The 21,986-nt window shown below is 37.7% G+C and overlaps 2 protein-coding genes across 2 annotated transcripts in view; both read right to left on the reverse strand.

Moving 5' to 3' along the window:
* LOC103463427 (N-acetyllactosaminide beta-1,3-N-acetylglucosaminyltransferase 3-like) overlaps positions 1-8,568 on the reverse strand; it is a 24,609-nt gene extending 16,041 nt beyond the window's left edge. The window contains exon 1 of the mRNA XM_008406760.2: positions 8,485-8,568. The gene's annotated coding sequence lies outside the window, so the exon portion shown is untranslated. The remainder of the gene's footprint in view (positions 1-8,484) is intronic.
* Positions 8,501-21,986, reverse strand: part of LOC103463504 (low-density lipoprotein receptor-related protein 8-like) — a 23,758-nt gene continuing 10,272 nt past the window's right edge. Inside the window, exons 4-10 of the mRNA XM_017304258.1 lie at positions 18,856-19,027; positions 13,991-14,206; positions 12,829-12,947; positions 12,128-12,267; positions 10,491-10,632; positions 10,210-10,393; positions 8,501-8,675 (exon numbers count right to left, since the gene is read on the reverse strand). Of these exons, the coding sequence (XP_017159747.1) occupies positions 8,501-8,675; positions 10,210-10,393; positions 10,491-10,632; positions 12,128-12,267; positions 12,829-12,947; positions 13,991-14,206; positions 18,856-19,027 (1,148 nt within the window). The remainder of the gene's footprint in view (positions 8,676-10,209; positions 10,394-10,490; positions 10,633-12,127; positions 12,268-12,828; positions 12,948-13,990; positions 14,207-18,855; positions 19,028-21,986) is intronic.

The following is a 21,986-nucleotide window of genomic DNA, read 5'->3' on the forward strand; positions in this document are numbered from 1 at the left end:
ATTACTCACTTTTGTGTTCAACTGTCTCTGAACTTGGCCATTGTATTGTTCCAGAAATAAAGTAATCTTTCTCTCTCTCTAAATTAAAGATCATAATGTCAGAGCTTTTGCAGAAGGCCATTTTTTAAAATCAAATATTTGCCATAAAACATTCATTTAATGCCTTTATCTAATATAAGAAAATCTATTATAGTGAGAGTGACGATGCAATGCTGTCCACATACAAAACAAGATTCAGAAGAGAAAATTACATCTATTTCACAAAAAACAAAGTAAAAACAGAAAATAAACAGGACTGTGAAGTTATTATACTGGTTTCCTGGGTGATTTCAAGTGATGCTGTTGTAAACTTTTCCCAAAATCTTCAGCTGTTTCTATTAGCGGGGCTGCACAGTGGCGCAGTTGGTAGAGCTGTTGCCTTGCAGCAAGAAGGCTCTGGGTTCGATTCCCGGCCCTGGTCCTTCTGCATGGAGTTTGCATGTTCTCCCTGTGCATGCGTGGGTTTTCTCCGGGTACTCCGGTTTCCTCCCACAGTCCAAAAACATGACTGTCAGGTTAATTGGCCTCTCCAAATTGCCCCTAGGTGTGAGTGTGTGGGTGCGTGGTTGTTTGTCCTGTGTGTGTCTGTGTTGCCCTGTGACAGACTGGCGACCTGTCCAGGGTGAACCCCGCCTCTCACCCAAAAAGCYAGCTGGAGATAGGCACCAGCACCCCACCAAGGGACAAGGGTGCAAGAAAATGGATGGATGGTTTCTATTAGCATCAGATAACAGAAGCTCTGAAAATGCACAGAAGCCCAGATGAAAGGCCCTGGCTGTCACAGTACAAAATAGTTTTTTGAAACTTTAATTCTTGAGTAGGATTCAGACCCTTCTTTAGCAAATTTGTGTGAATTAACTKAAGACGGTTAAGTAGCAGGTCGATATTATCTACCCGATAACCACAGCAGGAGCACCAGGTGCGCCAACAAGGTCATTTGACACTAATGCAATTACAAATGCTRAATAGCTTTGTTATGTTGGATCTTTGTGGTTTTGTGTATGGCATTATGATGTGGCTGTTGAACAGGTACAAAGGACTCACATGGAAGGTGSTCTGTCATTATTCAAAGGGTTTTCGCTCTTGGTTTTCCCTCTTATTCAGTCATTAACTACCAGAGTAGTGAGAATCGGATACAGATCTTTAAAAAGCTCCACCCGAGTGGTAATTTCCCCAAAATGTCTTTATTTAGTGGAACTGTTTAACACACAAACATCAAGTTCATTGGACAATATCTCGTTACATTGCTCGATAACAAAAAAAAGCCTAAAGCAAAAAATGCCTYATCAGTCAGACAAGATGTCGAGTAATTTGATCTAGGAAATATTGGTTCTTTATCCYARCTCAACATTTACTTAAAAACCTGCCAKGCTGAATGGTAAAGAACAATTAAACAGGAAACAGSAAGGAAACACATACAACTTAAGTGTGTCTTGAGAACTTCTGCTTTAACCTGTTTTYTGGTTGTGCTTCATGCGGACGTGGGAGGTTAAGATGGTATAGTTCCTGACAGAACTTTAGTAACACAGACCACATCTGTTTGAAGAGGTATAAAAGAATCACATTCCAAATAATCAGGACAAGCCTCAACAAAGACGACTGAAGGTGGAATGGGAGAAGGAGAGTGCGAGTATTACCCTGACCTGGTGTCCAAAGTCAGTCCTCAAGGGCTGGTTTCCTGTATGTTTTTAGTTCCTTCCCTGATTCAACACACCTGAATCAAATGGCGGGTCATTAGCAGGCATCTGCAGAACTTTATGGCATGCTAACGAGGTAGTTGGATTATTTGAAACAGCTGGGTTGGAGCAGAAACATCTAAAACTGGCMGGACTGGAGCTGGACACTCAAGTTTTATGCTGAGGTGTAGTTTTTTTTCCTCCAAAATACAGTTAGAAAATCCAGTGTCAAAGTGGAAAACATAAGAGCATACTTTTATGTATCGCAGAGGGGTGAATGCAGGCATCTTCTCAGTTAGTATCAATGTTCTAAAAGGGTTTCAAAGAACAAGAAATGCAAATGTATTGAAGGTGGCATGTAGAAAAAAAAACTTGAAAAGKGGAAAAAAAAAGCCTGAGAAAATGGAAAASTTGATGGAAAACACCATCAGGAAATGAAATATGTGGCACCGACTGAAAACAGAGAATACAGATAACAGAAAGATCTGACAGTGAACAAAGTAAAGTGAGATTTTATACTGAAAATGGTGATCATCTTCAAGAGGGCACAGAAACCATGGATAAACAAACATAACAATCTTTAAATTGTGATTGTATCCTCAGCTTTTTGAGGATTCAGGCGAGCTTCTGTAGACCTGCATTAAATAACTGCACCATTAGCAGGACTCAGAATCAGTTTTTAAGAAACAYGACTGAAAAGTTACAAGACACCAGCATTCGAAGGCTGGAGTTTGAGACCTCAGCTCTACCTGTTAGATAAAATGAATATATTCATTTCATTCCCGGGAATCAGAGCCCATTTTCTCAAAGAATCTAAAAGTAGCTCATATTGGTGTAATTTTAGAAAAATTCATAGAAATTTTGGAATTGCAAGATTTTTCTTAGAACTTTACCTCAGTAAGATAAGTTATTCATAAAGCATCTTATTTCCTAAGAGAGCTCCTAAAGTGACRAAACAATAGTATTGAGGAGGACTTTTAGTGAGTGTCTTAAGAAAGGACCCTGAATCTTTGAGCATAAAAAAGTAAGTTTTTCTGCATATGTGTCACTTTCCACAGGGAATAATGTGGTATGAATTTGAGAATGCAAGATGGAATAGTGGTTTCGCTGAGATTTCCCTACATGCAGCATGTTATAAATCAAGACTGAGAGGACATTGTGAAACCTCACAATGTGTCAATGCAAAGTTAGCTTTACAGTTCAGGGAATCAGTAAGGCACAATGATTTAGTGTTTTTTCTTACAAAACGAAATAATTCAACAAATCATAACGTTTCTTGGAAAATTAAGGTGAACCAGAAAATAATCTTAACATGACAATAACATAAATGGAAAATCCGTTTAAAATCAGATGATATAAGAAGAAAGAGATAATTTTAGTCCGCAAGCAGTTATTTTGGAGCATTACAGGTAATTAAACAATGGGATTCGTTGATGCAGTGCTTGCTGGACATGTTCATTTAACAATGAACAAACATTTTAACTATGTTTGAAAGAGCATAGTTAAAAGGGATTATTGGACATGCATTAAAGGGAGCTGAAAGCTCTGGAACAAACAGTYGTGGATGTTCAACTTGTTCAGGTAATCTCAGTTTACAAAAGGCTTAAAGGCTCAAAGCAGGTGTGTCACTTTATCCAAGATATTAAATTCACAAAGCTGTGTTTGCCATGTCACAGAAATGGTAAAGGAAGAAATATTTAATTACAAGTGTGTTTTGCATGAAAAATGAGATCTCAGAAAGGAGACGATCAAAGTGAAATAACTGATTAGACCCAAAACATTAATTTATTGGGTTCATCTACAGCATCGACAGTGTTGCACTAGGTACAAATAAACGTYTACAACATGAAATTCCACCCCTTCCTTAAATATAAATACCAACCATAGAACACAGAAGCACAGTTACAGCGTTATCTCTCAACCGTCTGCCCTGAAGACGTCTACATCTGCATGAGATTTTCACAAAACTAAAAGAAAATTGCCAGGTGTTCAAACACAGAAATGTAAAAAAAACAACAACAAAAAAACCGTGTGATCCCATTTCAGAATAAGAGCTCAGAAAGCAAACCATCAGTCAAAGAAACGCTCATCGTTTTACCCCAGCTATTTACACGAAACAAAACTATGACATTGCCATTATTCACCTGTTCTGAAGAAATGTTGGTAAAATGTTCATGGCCAAACATTAAAAAAATAATCAGGAGAAAATAATACTTATACAGTTGCTTGCACAAATAATCAAACCCCTTAAAAGGGTTCCAAATTTGATCTCAATAAAAACACAAACATTATAAACAAAAACATGGATTTTACATGAAGAGGAGGGAACATAATGTATGGTTTTTTGTGCTTTTTTTTTAAGCATTCATATTCATCCCCTGTACTCCGATACCGCTACATATTTTTTAAATCGTACAATTAGTAACTGGTATTGATGAAATGGTTAAGAAAACATGTAGCGATTCCAGAAGACCTCAGACTGGGAGGAGATCAAAGCATATTTATGTGTCAAAATGRTCTAATCAAAGTCCAGAACAAAATTCAGTTGGGAGTCTGTGCAAAACTTGTAAAGATATACCTAAAGGACTTTGAGGTACAACTTCAAGTCTAACAGAACAGCTGTATTTTACATACAAGTGGATTTAATTTGTATTTAAGAGCACCAGACTAAAGGGGTTGAATATAGAGAGATGTCATWCACTTCAGATTTTTAAGTAGAAAACCATTATTTCCTTATTTTTTTTACATTGTGTGTTTAGGGATCAAATGATACAAACACTTTCACAAGGCACTGCAGGCAGATAAAATTAAATCCTGTCGTTTTACAAGAAACTGTACTGTAATGCAGGAATATTTCCTTTCAGCCTTCAGGCACAATAAATCCAGACACATTCTGGATTTTGGTGGCATCTTAAGTGAAGAGAGAACGGCCACTTGAAGTTTAAGCTCATTAGAGTTTTAATGTGATCAGAAAACCAAAATCTCAACTCAATAGCGGGGAAAAAAAGGAATGTGACAATATTTGATTAGACTCAATAAAATTAGGGGCTTTTTTCTACCTTTTGACAGATTTAGTTCAAGCATTTTGTCTTCAGAACATAAAACAATAATGCACATTTTAAATGATTCAAGTACTCATTGGGCAGCAGGTAGGTCAGGTCACAGTACATCCACAGAGCTGATGGTAATAAGAGCAAACCAGAAGAACAGTTGTTTYATTCAAGAAAACGATCAAGTTACCTCCCAATGTACTCTTTAGTACTTATATATATAATCCTATTAAATTCTCAGGGACAAAGTGCACTTAAATTTATTGCATGAGCTGTTCTTTAACTCTCTGAAAAACAAAAACAACTCGACTAAACCCACTCAGCAATTCAACACCCCAGCATCTTCAGACAATATAATAGAAAATCTGATCTGAGAAAACTGGTCCATTCTAACATTCAGGTACCCAGTTACTTTAATTATGAGTTTGAACAGTTCCTATTTCTACTACATGTCAAAGAGTCTCAGGTTGCAACTCTTAACCTAAGAAATATGTTGCCTAGCTAATAATTTGATATTCTCTTGAGCTTTTGTGCACAAAGGCTCTCAGAGTGAATCACAAACATCAACAGCAGAAATCCAAAAGGATTTAATTTAAAGTTATTACCCTTCAAACTGAGGGAACCAAGTAATGATGGCGGGACACCACATCTCCCGGGCCACAGACATTCATGTCATTACTTCAACGATGTTCACACCCAAATGATGCTGGGAAGTGACAGCATGAAAGTCTGGGAGTGTCTGTTTACTGCCATGATGAAACATCAGCAGGAGCGGCGCAGCCAGMMGTCTGCTGGCGCCGCACCTTCACTCAGAGTCCAAATCCAGCCTGAGAAGGGTTTCCTGTCRGAATGGGAGCCACGTTATTTACTGAACTCGCACTGGAAATCACAAAATGAGTCCGAGACGCTCTTGCAAGTGTGACGCAAACACAAGAGCTTAATTCATGAGYGATAACAGATGGAATAATCAAAAGGATAAAACATTCAGACGCTTTTGTACTTAGACTACAAAGTTTAGCTTTAGTTACCATTTCAAAGTTATGTTACAAATCTAAATTAATTGTTGTTTGAGCTTATGCTTTTATCATGTGAATCTTTTGAGACAAAATAACAAATTACAGAAAGTGCAAAAAGGAGGAGAAAAGCAGAAACATAAGAGGCAAAAGGTCAAAGCATTTTTGTTCTCTCTGCACAACAGATTATACTGACTGACAATTGTTGGTGTTGCACACTCTTGAGTTTTTGGGTTCTTGAAGAGGAAACGCCTGCTTATCATGTGGTTACAGAAAAAGCAGCCTTTACTTGTTGAAGAGGCACAGACAATTGGTRACAGAGAGATATATGGACATCCTTATGACAAAATTTAATCGACAGTGATTTATGACCCTAATCATTAATAGCACCCCCCCACCACACCTGTTAATCTACAAATAAACATCCCCGCCCTCCTTGACACCTGTTGATCTAAAAATACATAAGTGCATACATAAGCATTCCTTTCACCCCTGTCAATATATAAAAATAAATATTCCCATCTTTGGTAAACTTTTTCCCACCTCTATGAATTAACCGATAGAAACAGGTATCGCAATAAAACATTTTTTCTCTGGTAAATGTAATTTAAACCCAGCACAGGACATCTGTTAATCCCCCAAAATAAATATCCCCATCTTTGATAAACTTTTTCCCACCTCTATGAAGTAGCCAATAGAACAGGTATCGGCAATAAAACKTTTTTCTCTTGTAGGACAAATTCTGGAAAGGGATAGATATTAGGGGTTGTCTTTCACTTTAACTGCAGAAAGTTAAAAGTTAAATTTACAAGTGAGGAACATTTACTTAAATGTATCACACTAGCAAGTGTTACAGAAAAAAATCTATGAGTTTAAAATTAAACTACTGYTTTCGGAACAGATGAAGGAAATTACAAACTCATAGTCAGCACTGACTAGTCATGCTACCATAAAGAATGCAGTAAAACAGTAATGCAGTTAAACTGTAGGTTTTCTTGAGAGGTATCTGTCCATGCGTAAGAGTGAACAGGTGTGGTGAGCAGGGCAGGGGTCGCTCCCCTCCACGCTRTGCAGCAGGAAGACAGTTTGTCTCACGTAGGCCTGTTTACTGCCAGTCACATATTCTTAAGAAATACATGTACAAATGAGGAACATTTAGAGTTTAGTTATTATAGATTCAGTTTTTTGTTGTTGTTGTTGATTGGATGAAGAAATTCACAAACGCTACTTAAAATGTGTTATACTTTAATTCCCTCTGAGTGCCCACACTGAGCACCAGTGCCATCGAGCCTCCCCTTTGTGAATGTGTTGTACTTTAAATCACTCACAAACAGATGTCCTGTGCTAGGTTCAAATTACACTTACCAGAGAAAAACGTTTCATTGCTGATACCTGTTTCTATTGGCTAATTCATAGAGGTGGGAAAAAGTTTACCAAAGATGGGAATGTTTATTTTTATATATTAACAGGTGTGAAAGGAATGCCTATGTATGCATGTATGTATTTTTAGATCAACAGGTGTCAAGGGGGGGGGGGGGGATGTTTATTTTTAGATTAACAGGTGTGTGTGTGTGTGGGGGGAGGGGGGGGGAGCAATTAATGATTAGGGTCATAAATCACTATCGATTCAATTTTCTCATAACTCATTAAATAACATTTAATAAAACAACAGAAACTTGAGTGAGAATTACAAAACATTCGTTTTACTTTATCCATTGTAAGGCCTGTTTTACTGTGTCATGGCAAACCAATGATATATTGTTAAGTCACCATATAAAAAAGCTTTATGGACTTTGACAAACCTGTATAAATGTTACAGGATAAATTTTTGCTGAAAAGAGAATAACATATTTCCTACAAGGTTTCAAGGCTAAAGCGTTGTTTGATTTGCAAACAGACCCATTCAAATCGAATTACTGCTGGCAAGAAGAAGATCACTAATATTATTTCGTTTTTGTTTGCATTCACACTKGATTGTTTCTGATCAAACTAATTTTAGCATCAAATATAACCTAAGACAAAAAACWGTTTTTAAGTGAAAACATTATTCCAAACAACCGCTCCTATAAAAATTATGAATTATCCGTGATGAACCACATTTATTTGGCTCTACGGTCATCATCTGTGAATCRGTCTGACAACATGAAGTAGTCTAAAAAGATTGAATAAGCAACACCAACTCAAGCTCCGATCTAAAGGACATCAGGATCAAAATCACTCCAACTTGGAAGAYTAAAGAAGAACATTTTGGAAGATGCGTCTCCAAACCATTTTAAAGTCTGGCTTTTAGTCTGATTGAGGTACAGTGGCATGATTTAAAGAGGCCGCTAATCCTAAAAACCTTTTCAGTGTGGAAGAATTCATTTTCCATATAGAATAGTGAGCCACATTTTTTTTTGCCCAGTGATGTAAAAAGTTTCAGTGCCAAATATTGACGTCAGCACAMCCAGATGTTTGGATTAGGGAGGGACTTAATTTTTCTCATAGGGCCAGATTAGTTTGGACAGCTTTTAGCCACCTTAATAAATGAATCATAGTTTTACAACTCTGTTTTGCATTACCTCAGATTAAAGATGTCTGTTATTACAATTAGTTTTTTGGGGGGTTGGGGGGGGATCTAAAATACTTGAGTAAAAACAGAAGAAATCTGTAAGGGGCAATGCATCTTTCCAGTTGTGTATTATCATGYGTTTCCCCTGAACTTACCTTGACTAAAGTCGTGTTAGGGCCCACGGGAGGCCCCTGATCGATGAGTGGGTTCTGGGACTCTTTCAGAGAAACGTTCTGCAACATGGAAGACCTGGAGGGACGAAACTCTTCCCTCCACCACCACCAAGCCATCCCCACCAGCAGCATACTGAGGAGCACTGGGAGACACACAGGAGACAAGCATCACTCTGCGGGACCTGCCAATCTGGCAGAGCGCTCTTTGAGACGCTGATGTAAAGTTTCTGCATGATGTCAACCACCTCCTCTGAGTGCACAAACATTACTCAGCAGAGCTGAAGCATATAAAGTTTCTCAAACAGTTTCTCAACAGTGACTCACTATGTCCATCCAAGACAAGTCCAGTGATGTGTGAACTTTCTGATGTAAAGAAAAACATTCAAACTAAGATTTTTATTTATTTATTTATTTTTTTGCTAGCCAGCAACTGTCCACTTCCTGCTTTTAGTGTGTTCTCCGGATCGCTTGGTACTCATATGAATTGGACTGCACCAAAGTTCACTTCAACTGAGCCGAGACGTGTGTGTTTAGGCAGACCAGAGTTCGCCTTTTTGATCCGCTGAGCTCGATTACTCATTCAAAGCTCCCCAAATGAGATGGACCGTCAAGGCAAAGGAACCAGAATTTTATTAAAGTGGACTAAACAGGAAAGGTGCGAATGCACCCTTAGTTTATTCCCTGGTTCAACACACCTGAATCTAAAGACGTCTGCAGAACATCATGACATGCTGAGGAGATCACAATGTTTGTGATTGTGTTGGACGGTTTGAGTCGGCTGTCGGGGGAGAGACACGGTACCTGGAACTGGCAAGATCCCAGCGCTTGAAGACTGGGGCTGGACACCCAGGCTTTACGTGAAAAGGAAACTCTGTGTTTTTATTTGCTTGAAAAAGGATAATTGTGCTTTTTTTCAGTCTTGCTTCTTAGCCTAAATGGTGCAATCATTGGTACAAATAATAACACGCTGAATGCAGATTTTTTATCAAATTTTTAATCACAGTTTTTGATTGTTGGCTTTTTAGTTTTAGACAGACCTCAAAATGCTCTACAGCAACACTGATGCTGTTAGATACTGAATTGTAAAGGTTTTTAAACTTTTTGCTGCACTAAATCTGTGGTGAAACATGACTGTATTTCGTCTTTGTGTGAATTTCATTTGTGCAGGTTAAGGTACGTAGGCTTGGTCCACTGAGTTCCCCTCATATCTGTGTTGAAGTTTTACCTTTAACTTCTCTCGAAAGTTTATTCTGTACCGCACAAACATTGACATTTACAACGACATCAGAAACATGTCTTAGCCGTGCAAATCTAGAGGTCAACTTGATAAAGTTGTGAGTGTTGCTTCAGACAGAGCTCAAAATGATGACATTTTACATATTTGTTTGAGGCTGTGTGAAAATGTTTTTAGTTTGGTTCCAATAGGCATGCTTCGCCAGAGCACGTTAAAATGTATCCCAGTTGAAAAACAAGTCAACAACGCGACGAGGAAATCCAGCGCCTCAAGGCACGTACTTTTAATTAAAAATGTATATCCATTCTCATCTTTCATGGTTGATATTGGACCTTCAGTCACTCTTAAAGGAAACTAAAAACCTGGCTTTGTCTTTCCGTTTGGTGATTTTATCAAATGTTTGTGAACTTTCCTTCCTCACAATGAAGTTATGACTCAATATTTGGAGGAATTATGACTTACCGATAAGAGACAGGATTCCAGCGAAAGTTGGATCAGATAAAGTCGATGCAGGAACAGAGCGAKAGACAGAAGGAACTTGAGTTTTGTTGGGTCTTGTTTGTCGAGAGTCACAGCTGAACTGTTGCCTCTCTGACATCAGATCAATAACACATCCGTGCTCGCACACCGTCCCTGGACGTCCACACGCAGCCGCTCCTGAGGAGACGCGAATGGTTACTTTGAGATTTCATCTTAAAAAGTCAACAAAAAGCAGACACATAAAGGTTCTTTAGTAGACTTTAACTAGGCCTACCTTTTGGTTGAAGCGCTGGATGAGCGATGACCAAGCCGCCAGATACGGTGATGTTTGACATCATCACTTGGAGATTTTTGCCATTGTGTTTGTTGGCACGACATATGGAGTGTGTAGCTTCATCACCCCAATATAAAGATCCCTGACGAAGAATGAGCAGACATGGATGTCAACTGGGATGTCAGAAATGTTTATTTTTATTGCACTGAATGTTCGATCCTGTTTCTTAAGCTTATTAGTTTATGCGAGTCATTTGAAGGYGCATCTCAAAAAGTTTATATATCGCATGTGTAGACAATAGTGTGATGCATCTCAAGAATGTTTGTGTAGATGTTGATCAACATGTCTCACAACTGAAAAAAAAATGTTTAGATAACATTTGAATATTAAATAAATCTTACCACAAAAAAAAGGAAGAAAAAGACCCATTAAGACCAGTTGTCTAGCAAACAATGATTAGTCCCTCTTCACATTTAGTAGCCACCTCCTAGCTGAAAGATTTAGAGCACTTCATGCTTCTCTCTGCTGAGAAACTTTATTTTGATTCCAATTTTATTTTCCCACACGACTTGGTACCTGGCCACACGGCCAAAACCACCAATTTCTGCTTTATAGACCCKGGCTGTGCTCAAGCAGCAAACTCATCTGACCTCTCTGAGGAGAAACTGAGTTTTTGGCTTTCATTAACTGTGAGCCGCATTGGTTACATTTACTCAGTTACATTTACTTGAGTAACGTTCTGGGAAAAAACAACACTTTTTAGAACAGTTTCACTACACCATACTTTTTACTTAAGTGTATTTTTATTAAGTATCACTACTCTCACTTCAGTAACTTCCCTGAATGAACACAAGCTTGTTTCAGGCAAAAATCCACCTTACCCAAACTGAAACTTTCATTTTATGTTGAAGTGAAACCTCTTGTTTGTACACAAGCTCTGTTGTTCTAATGTTATTTTCTGTCTACTGAGCCCTTTGTACCATTTGGATATCAAAAAGATACAGATATATTTTGACATAGGAAATATTTTATCCTGTTGCAACATATAAATATGTTGCAACAGGATAAAATATGTTGTGTTGCAACATATAAATATGTTGCAACACAAAGTGTTACTTTCAAAGTAACACTTTGAAAGTGTTACTTTCAAAGTAACACTTATGAAAGTGTTACTTTCAAAGTAACACTTATGAAAGTGTTACTTTCAAAGTAACACTTATGAAAGTGTTACTTTAATAAGCTTTATATTGGAAGAAACTGATTTGGAAATGTGTTTCTTCTTATTTTGTAATCACTCTGTGCTTTGTTGTAAGGCATTAATGTGGTCCTATACTCACAATAACCCTTGCATTTTGATTAAAATGTTTATTTCAAASCATCGTAACTTGACAACGAAAAACAGGAGTTCCCCTTGTTCAGTCAATTTGGACACCTGACTRACACCTTGGCATAACAAGTATGTAGGGGGARTTTGTTATTACACTCCATATGACTGGAGAAATTTCTAAACTCATTAAATGAGTTTACGCMCTAAAGACAAGGGTAAGACTGATATTTTTTGTGGTTTAACACTGCAACTTTTAAAGMTGTGGCCTTGAAATGGAAATGTGAACATAACCTAATTCTGACTTTTGTACCTCAAATACTGCGAGTCCAAACAACTGGTCCAGGTAGCCGTTGGATTCTACCACAGTTTTACGGTGGCGGCCTTCAAGATCTATCCTGGAGATGCTCCTCATTCCCTGGTCAAACCAGTAGAGCAACCGTCGAGGCAAATCTAAGGGGGAAAAAAAAATCCATGCGCATGTATTTATTCACCACCATTAGCAGGGGTACAGAGTGACACATATTTATTCAGAAGTGTTGATTTAAATCAAGGAGGCCAGAGATCTTCTGATTTGGTACTGAAATCTAAAYAACACATCAGGTGTTGATTTGAACCACAAAGTCATCAGTGTTATAGAAAATCAATGTCTTTTTGCCCCACAGTCTTTTTTTCAATATTTTTTTCCTGAAAGAAAGGTGGTTACATCTTAAAATACGGAATCCATAAAACATTAAAGCACAAAAACAACTTTAAATGGTAAAACAGCATTGATRAGGATTGAATGACTTCACAGGTCTCTAGACTACTGAACCTCTGATGATAAAGTTCAAATTGACGCTGCAGCTGCTCCTGTTGAAAAGAGGAAACAGGTTTTCCTGTTTTTCAAACTTTCTAGAAAAAAAGTGCAAGCAAATGATATGTAAAATTAAAACAAGGAAGCCTAAGACATTCCACACGCTCATCTGTATTTCTACACAGGACCATTATCTATGCAAAAAATTCTCAACATACCAAGAGAGAGGGCAACAGGCTGGCGGATTAGAGAAGTGACCAAAGGAAGTTTTGTCCGTCCATCTTGAGTAACTCTCTCAATTACTGGAGCGCCGCCACACTGAGCCAAGAAGAGGAAGCTGGGAAAATAAAAATACTCAAGAGATTTGGTTGTCGTTTTCAATACCACTTCCTSATCTATGCAAAATATCTATGGAAAGCACATCRACTCTGATACCAATCAGTAAGATCCAACGGCCAAACAACGTSCTTCATAAGTTGTGTAACTGGTAAATTAACTTAACCTGTGYTTAATTTAATTTTTGTATAAATAACGTTCTGTGAAAGCCTCATGAAGACCGTGGACCACAGAGGGATGAAATTATGAAGCTGGAGCGGTTCATGACAAGATGGATGGAATGGGTGACTGGTTCATTTAGTATTTTTATGTAGCAAACTTCATCTAATTAACCACAAACTCAGATTGCTTTTGTAAAGACCCTGATAATCAGTACTTCAAGTGTCCCAAGTTTTCACCTCAACGGATTTTTATCCCACTTTATGCATTTTAGAAGCAAATGGAGCTGCTCCAAATCAAGACAGATGTAGATTATTATTATTTTTAATTTTTTTGACTAGATGTAAATGAACAAATTGAAAAACACCCAACAACAGTRATAACAATAGTGGTCATCAAATTTGATCTATCCAGACAAAATCTTCATCAGTCATTCTGAGGTTGTTCTACCAAACCATGACTCAGGAGCGTTCATATCAATWCTTGCCTCACTTTTTATTAAAAAAAATATAGTGTTGTAGTTTAATTCCAAGTTTTTCCTGTTGCACGTTGATGTGCTCCTGGGCAAAGCACTTAGCTCCAAGTTGCCTAACAATCTGTGTATAAATGTGTGTGTGTGAAAGAGTGAATGTGGCTCTAGCATAAAGAGATTTGAATGATCAGCAATAGAGGAAAAACTACATTGACTCAGTCCATTTACCAACAATACTTTATATTACACAAAAAGTGACAAACGCTCAATCCAAGGCCTGTTTCATCTCTGTTCATACATTAAGGAAGCCTATTGTGAGGAAATATTAAAACATATTCCCTTATGATGCCTCTTTAACATTTTATCAAGCTACAACAGACTCCATCTGATGTTACAGTTTTTGATCGCCCTACCCTTGGAGAGGATCCACAGCGACTGCAGAGGGCTTGTTGAGCCCGGTGATCAGTTGACGTTGAAAGGAACCCTCCAGCGGCGCCACGTTAAGTGAACCTGCCTCAACATTGGTCCAGTAGAGAAGTTGGTGAATCCAATCCACAGCAAGCCCAGACACTGAACTTTGAACTTTCAACACCAGCACAGCTTCCTTTGTATTTTCAGCTGATGACATCCTGTAAGATAAAATGTGAAAATATACAGCTGATATCAAAAATCTGTGGACACTCATCTTAGGAATGAATGTCATATCAAACACCTACATAAGGCCGATTAAATGTTTTATTCAAAATAAAACTTAAATTTTAATGTAGAAATTTTGAATGTTTTTTTTGCTGTTCTCTTTCTTCATCCACTTTGTGCAATCCATCTGTAAAAATGGCTGCAAAACAGCCCAGAGCATAACATTACCACCACCATGCAGGACGTGTATACCTCAGTCTTTGTCTTGTCCGACCATAAAACATTTCTTCCGAAGGYATTTAGATTTTTCATCTGGGTAGTTGAACATTTTCWCTTCAGTCTTTCTTCTAGCATCTTTACAGAGCGTGCGCCAAATCAATTCTCTGGTGGSTCATACGTCTGGGCCGGCCAGAACGGTGTGTTGTGAAAATGAGAAGGAACTCAGAAGGGTAGCCTTGTGAAACCAGGTGTGAGCATGAATGAATCCGACATACATTACTCTGCCAGTGACCAGATAGGAAAAACAGCAGAGGTCATTGTACTGACTAAGTGACTTGATCAATTGAAGGATATCAATATATATTTTGTACAATCATGTGAAACCAGCAATCAGTTCAATCCTAAGCATATCAAAGAGGATTGGAAAACCTTCCAGTCCTCAGAACTTCATGAAAGCAAAAAAAAATTATTGATTGGCTAAAGTCTGCAGATATTTAATCTGAAATTCWTTCTAAATGCAACATTGAATGTCAGTCCACATGAGAAAACAAAGAAAAATGCCYGTCTATCCACAACTTATTGTTGTAACTAAGGTTGGACAGAATCTGTGAAACAAGATTTTCTCCAACAGGTCACCCAACRAGGCAGAATATTAACTAATTTTTTCCTTACAGGAGAATGTGCACCACACAGAAAATGCATWTTTGTGTGGAGATGAATGACTGGGTGTGTTCATGTTTGTTCTCACCTGTGGWTCTTGGCATTGTGTAAACTTTGGACATCATTAAAACTAATTTTCTGCACCTGGATCTCACCRCCATCTATCCTCATCACAAAACCCCATTTCAAGATAGAGAGGAGCCTTAATATCAGAATCAAACTTTACTCTTTCATTTGTAACAACTCAAACATTTTCTACCATGACGTTAAAACCTTTCAGTCGAGCAGCGAGTCGAACCAACCCAGTAAGATAAGTACAGCCACACAATCTTATGTTGACAAAAGTTAGTGTTYGTGACCGGTCACAACGTTCCACATTAATCCCGACCTGACAGGAAAAGAAGGACGCAGATAGAAAATCAACTCAWTCCATTATATCTATTAATTTATCTTACAGAGGAGACATGCAGCATCAACAGACAGGAAACCCTGCAAATAAACACAGGGCAAAAATAGGTTATAATTTCTTGATCCGTTTATACGTTTCCAGCTTCTCTGTGGTTTTAGGTGAAAATCAATCTTGAACATTAGTATTTAAAATACTTCTATAAATCAAGAAAGGAAATTACAGTAGAGAAAAACCCACATTTTAGTCMAAGGAAACTGAAACATTTTAGTCTTTGGTAGAACAAACCTCTCGTCACTGGCTACTTCTCTCTTCTTTCACTCAGGCATGAAAACAGAATTGCTTTTCCATTATACTCATTAACCTTAAGTTGTCTAAAAGAAAAGAACAGGTATAATAAACAAGACTGACTACGTGATCTAAACCAGAAATCATGAAACGGCATCAGATTGACTCAAATTTTTCTAGACTTATCACAAAACATACGCAGTCCTGTTTTTAAAAAGACAACTTATGAATCAAACCAAGTTTGAAACATTCTGCCAATGTCTAAATAGTTTGGCAAAATTACTTTAATGTAAATACAACGGGAAAGGAGCAATCAGAAGTCGGACCTAGATTAAAGTAGATGGAATTTAGTAAAAACAACCTCTGTCTTTTCCTCCATCTCTTTTAGCCTCTTATCTGCTTACATAACCATGTTAATGTGTGACTGCCGGCAGTCCCACATAAACAGACTGAAATTGATTAGACTACCCTCTAAGGGAGGGTACAGATTGCAGAAAAGAATTAAAAGCTAAACTCACGTTACATACTTGCCATTTGGTGAGCTAAGTGTGGCCCCATCGCTGGACGGTGAATGTAACTCTGTATCTTTTCCTTTTGTATGACATGTATGGCTTGCAACATTTGATACATTTTTGTGTATATATATATAACCAAATCTCATTATTTCTCAAGGTAATTTTCACTGAGGGGATCTGGTCGGGTCCTGAAACCGGTTAGCGAACCTGTGTGGTGCACAGAGACAAAAATGAATGAACTCCAACACATCTGTGGGGGATCATTTGGGCCTCGGCAAAGGGAAAAACCTTCACACAGTCACTCAAACTGAATTAGTCATTGTTGGTGAATAAGAGGTCTTCCTATTTTTTAAACTTTATCCTGCTTTCCTAGCATATTCAGCATATTATGGTGTTTTTACTTTGAAGTCATAATTTTCCTGCTCCAAGGGGTCAACAGGTAAACTGCAGGTTCCTTAATGACTTCAAATGTAATGATCTGTGAAATAGGGAAATGTCTTCATTAAGTCACAGACGAATGCACAACTGGTATTTTTTTGCATGTTGCTTTAGTGTTTAATTTAATCAAATGCAGAAAAATATGGCTGGATTGTCCTGTGTCATTAGCCAGCTCACTAAAACTTAATTTCTCACATACAAATAAACAACAACTGAGTTCACAGTGATGCAATTCCCAGCTTCCCAAGTAATCTCATCAGAAGTAAATGAAGCGTTTGTTTGAACTTGTACTTAGTAGAGCTCCACTGAAGAGCATGCTTGGATGGAAAACTTACCATAATAAAATATCTCCAACATTTCTGTCAATTTCTCGTCTTTCGCAGTTGGGTGCCACCGTTTTGGTTTGCTGACTCCCTTCAGTCCGATAGATTTTCATCAAACAAAAGGAAAGTCCCTTCTTTAAACAATAGACACAAAACCAGGAAGTAGTGTCTGATAAACTTTGAGAAAAAACCCCAAACGCATTTGCTTATTTTGTTATCTCTATTTTCCAGGGAATTTGAATTCTTTCTGCCTGTTTGATGTCAGATTAAAATGTTGGTCTTTTGCAATTTCCCCATGGCTTTCATAACTTTCCACCACTATAATAAAACCTAAGGATAGTTACTCTTTTCAATGCTTTTGTTTTCTTTTGCATGTTTTACTGAATTAATTGTTGGCTGAGATCATTTATATGTTCCTTCCAGAGTCTATTATTTCATCCACAAAGTTAACATTTTTCCAAAACATAAGATGTGATTTGTCTAAAAATGTGTAAATCAAAACAAAAACTCAAGGTGAGGTAATCCTCGTTTTATTTTGCGTGTCCTCTTTAATAATAACAATAAAAAGAGTAAGAGAAATTTTGAAATATTTACTTTAAATGGAACATTTTTCTTCTCTAGACTCTCTTTTTGGAGATTGCAAAGCATTTGTTCATTTCATAGTGCATTTTTTAAAATCTTGTCCATCAGGCTGTGTGCTTACATATTATGACAGTTTATAATTTTCCTCAAGAACAACAGACAATGATTTCATCCTCAACATAAAGAGAAAATATCTGAAGTTTTAAAGATCAGATTTCAACACTGAAAGAATAAATGAAGGACACTTACTCCTCTTGTTCAGGTTAATTTAAAGAGAGAGAGAGAGAGAGAGAGAGAGAGAGAGAGAGAGAGAGAGAGAGAGTCAGGAAACAGAAAGTGATGCAAGATGCTGATTACATGAAACCGTTTTAACTTCAAACCTGGTTTTCTGTTAGCCAGTTTTTCATATATTCCCTCCAACTCCCCTTAAAAAACACGCACGCAAACACACTGAAACTACAATGAAAGGTTTGCTTGTACTTATCCCAGTCATAGAAAGCTAAACATGATTATTTAAATTAGGTGTCAGGGTTGCACTTTGTCAGAAAGAACTGAAAAGCATGCAAGCAACAACCAAGAATGTAATTTCACATTTTTCTTYTTTGCAGCATCTATGTGTTTGACAAAATGGAAAGCAAAAACAGCTAGAAGTTAACCAGAAGCTCTGTGGAACTTCTGACTGAAGCAAGAGAGAGGGGGAACATGTGTGGAGGCTATCCGCCATCAAAATGTGCTTACGCACATATTTCACACCCTGAAAGGAAACACACACAGGAAAACCTCTTTTTTCCAACCACTTTACAGTGTGTCGTCCTGCACGCATAGGCTCATTAACAGGCACGGACCAGACCAGGTGTCAGTTTGCATCGACTTTGATGGTTGCAAGTGAAGGATTGGTTTGACGGCACGCACATATTGCATGATAAGCAAAGCGAAAGAATGTTCTCTCACTGTGCACAGAGAAAAGTTCATTTTAAGAACAGTGAAATGCTATTGGGAGTGAAAACAGAAATGTCCTCATAGTGGTGCCGTTTTAACTTATTTGTGTGAACATGAAGACAAACATTTCCAAGTAGTTCAACACCATCAACCATAAATTTATTATTAACCTCGTTGAACAGTTCTGATCAAACGCAAAATAGAGAAGTTATGTCAGTCTGACCTGAAAAACAWTCAGGAAGTCAAAGGCGCCAAGCAGCTCCAGTTGTTACCTGTATATGGAGCCGAATCCCCGTTCCGCCCAGTACACATTATGGGTGGAAGCCAGGACTGCTATTGGACCGTGTCCCGGTGAATGTGGCACCAGTATCGAATACTCCTTGTTCATCAGGTTTTTCACTTGGATTCCTTTTGAAGAGCTGAAAACCAGCTGAGCTTCACTTCCTGGAAAACAGATGTAAACAATTAAAGATTTTCCTAATTTAATTTGAGCAAAACAGAATGATAACATTGTAGCCTCTCTTGCTCGACTCAATTTTATTTATAATTCACTAAAAATCCACTAAAATTCATGCAAGCTTCAAAATCTAACAATAGTGGTAAAAAAAACATGATCAGTAACGGAGACTAATGATGTTTACAAGGACATTTAAAATTGGTTTTCAAATGTAAAGAATTGAGCTTCTGGAATGGTTTTTCCAAAGATCTAACCTAAACGCTCTTAAAATGAAGGGAGAATGCCTAAAAGCTGCATCCAAGCCATAAAACAAACATATATGAATGAAATGTAGTAATAATGTCAAGAGGAGTGGTCAAATATCCAGCCAGAATTATGTTCATTAGATGGATGGCTACAAAGACAGTGTAGTTTCTCTGTAGCTTACAACAATCTAAGCTTTTAGAAATATTTCRACCCTCTATTGATTGGAGAAATCCACAATTTTCTCCAAGTTGTGGATTTTAACACCCAAGTTCTTGCTTTAAAAATCCAATAAGGTTGTTTGTTTCCTCATTATTATACTTTAATCAAAAGCACAAWAGTGCATGTAAACATCTGACCAGAACTGTACATATKCTCATGGTAATTCAGTCTTACAACAAACAAAATGAAGTGATGCCAGTTCAGAAACAACTGAAATCTGATGAGAGGAAGAAGAGGGTAGGAAAAGTTTTTCAGCAGTGAGACCACAAACCCATTACTTTCAGCAAGTGTTGTAATCCAAAGTGCTACATAACTTAAAGTCTTGGGTTGTTTGTCTTATTTTCTTTTATGTTGTGCTATGAGGGCAAAAATGAACAAGGCTGACCAYGGGCTGCAAGTTGGTGTCAGGAAAGATTCTTATTTATGTCTCCACTGCAGGGACTCCYCCTATAAAACCAGCTTTCCCAGCCTCTCTCCCGAACCGCCCACACTAAAGCAGAGACCCCAGAGTTCCTGTCATCAAGGATSCAGATTTTTCCTGTGGWAACTCACTCAGYCATTTCATGCTGGAGGATTGATAGAGGAATGAATGTCATACCAAGTATGGAAAAAGATGGCACTAAAACAATTTGAGGAGAAAGTTACWTTTAATCTTGTTGTTTTTTAAAGCAAGATTAAACACTATGCCGTTGTTTCCCCAACCCTGGTTCACAAGACACACTGCCCTGCATGTTTTATCCATTTCCCTGCTTTACTATGCCTGATTCAGCTGAGTGCAGTTCAATAAATACCTGTCAATTGAAATCATCTGCAAGGAAACGCCTAAAACATGCGGGGCAGTGTGCCTTGACGGACCASGGTTGGGAAACACTGTTCTGTGGTTTGCCAGAGCATCTTAGCAAGAATTGAGAGGAAATGACGGGTAAGCTGATCAGGAAGACCCTTCCGTCCCCGGGATGACCTTCTAACCCACTGCAAGTGGTGTGAGACAGAACTACAAAAATGTCACTCCTGGTCAATGTTTCCCATCCCACACTTGGGATCATGACGGCATTGGAAAGCCTCTTTTAGTAGAAAAATAAAAACATGCATCCTGAAAGTACACAGGTGCTAGGTTGTTCCTCTTGCAGCTGCTAGYCTGAACAACCAGCACTRATCCTGACAGACCAAATTTGAACAAACCTGAACAGACCTGAGCAGATTGCACTTGATAGTGTGCAGTATCTATGTGGTCACATTTACTGGATTTATTGTTCCAAAGCAAAGCTTCTGTGTTTTTGTATCACATTTCTGAGCAATTGAATCAGAAAGTAAAAAAAAAAAAACCTTTTCAATTGTTGCGCACAGTGAAGGATTTCTGATGCTGTGGGACAATTTCTCTTCCAAAAGTCCATGGATTATTACTAGAAGACATGAAACATTAACTATAATAAGTCACCACATTTCTCATTTGAAAGACAAATGTGGTGTATTTTGTGAGAAAACTAAAGTTTGGTCTCTAAGGAGGATAATGATTTGGCTAAAAAGAAAAAAAAGAGTTTCCATTCTCCTGACAGACTGGACTTAAATTTCCTTTAAGTCATGTTTGATATGTAACTGATTTCTATAGCAACGGAAGGGAACATAGTAACTTGATTGTCCTATGAAATGGCATCACGTTCCTATAAAACACATGATACTGCCCCGTTAAAAATTTATTATCATTCTAAAATGTAGGCATGTGATTTTCTTTGATGGTCCGCTGTGACAGTAATCCAGAAAAGATGAAAAGAGGTCAATCCAACGGGTTGTTGGTTAATCCTAAACCCAGAACTGCCATCAAAGCATCCTGACCTCAATATTCTCGAGCCACTTTAAGGAAATCTTAAATATACAGTTCAACAGTACAAGAATTTACAGGAACAGGGAGCCTTTTGGCAATAAGAAAGGAAAGCTTTACCATCTGAGAAAATTATTGTTTTATCACTAAAAACTGCACTTTTATGGAGCAATACATGATACGAAAAATTAGGTTGTATAAACTTTTAACCTGGGTTTTTGGATAGTTTCTGTTGTCATATTTRTTATGAGAAAAGAAACAATTGTTGGCTCAAAAAGACTTTATTCAAGCAAGTGTAAATAGGTTGTGCTTAATGCAGAATTAAACATAATTAAGGTTGGATAGGACAGAGTATTTCAGTGGTGATGTAGTAGAGGTTTGATACAACAATGAGTTGGTTAGTAGTCATATCTCTTCCTCTGTATATTCCAACATTGTCAAAGACTACAGGAAAAGAATAAGCTATGTCCTACTGGCAAAAGGGGGTTGCACAAAATATTAAAAGTTGAATTTGAAACATGCAGTTTAATTTTTGCTACATTTTCAGTGTGAAATKTTGTAAATGCAATAAAAGAGCCATTAATTTTAAGGTGTATTAAACACCTTCAACAGGGGTGCAAATATACAAAAGAAGATTGAGGCCACAGGGGAAAAAAAAAAAA

This window comes from Poecilia reticulata, linkage group LG4, assembly GCF_000633615.1.
Source record: "Poecilia reticulata strain Guanapo linkage group LG4, Guppy_female_1.0+MT, whole genome shotgun sequence".
Taxonomy (NCBI): domain Eukaryota; kingdom Metazoa; phylum Chordata; class Actinopteri; order Cyprinodontiformes; family Poeciliidae; genus Poecilia; species Poecilia reticulata.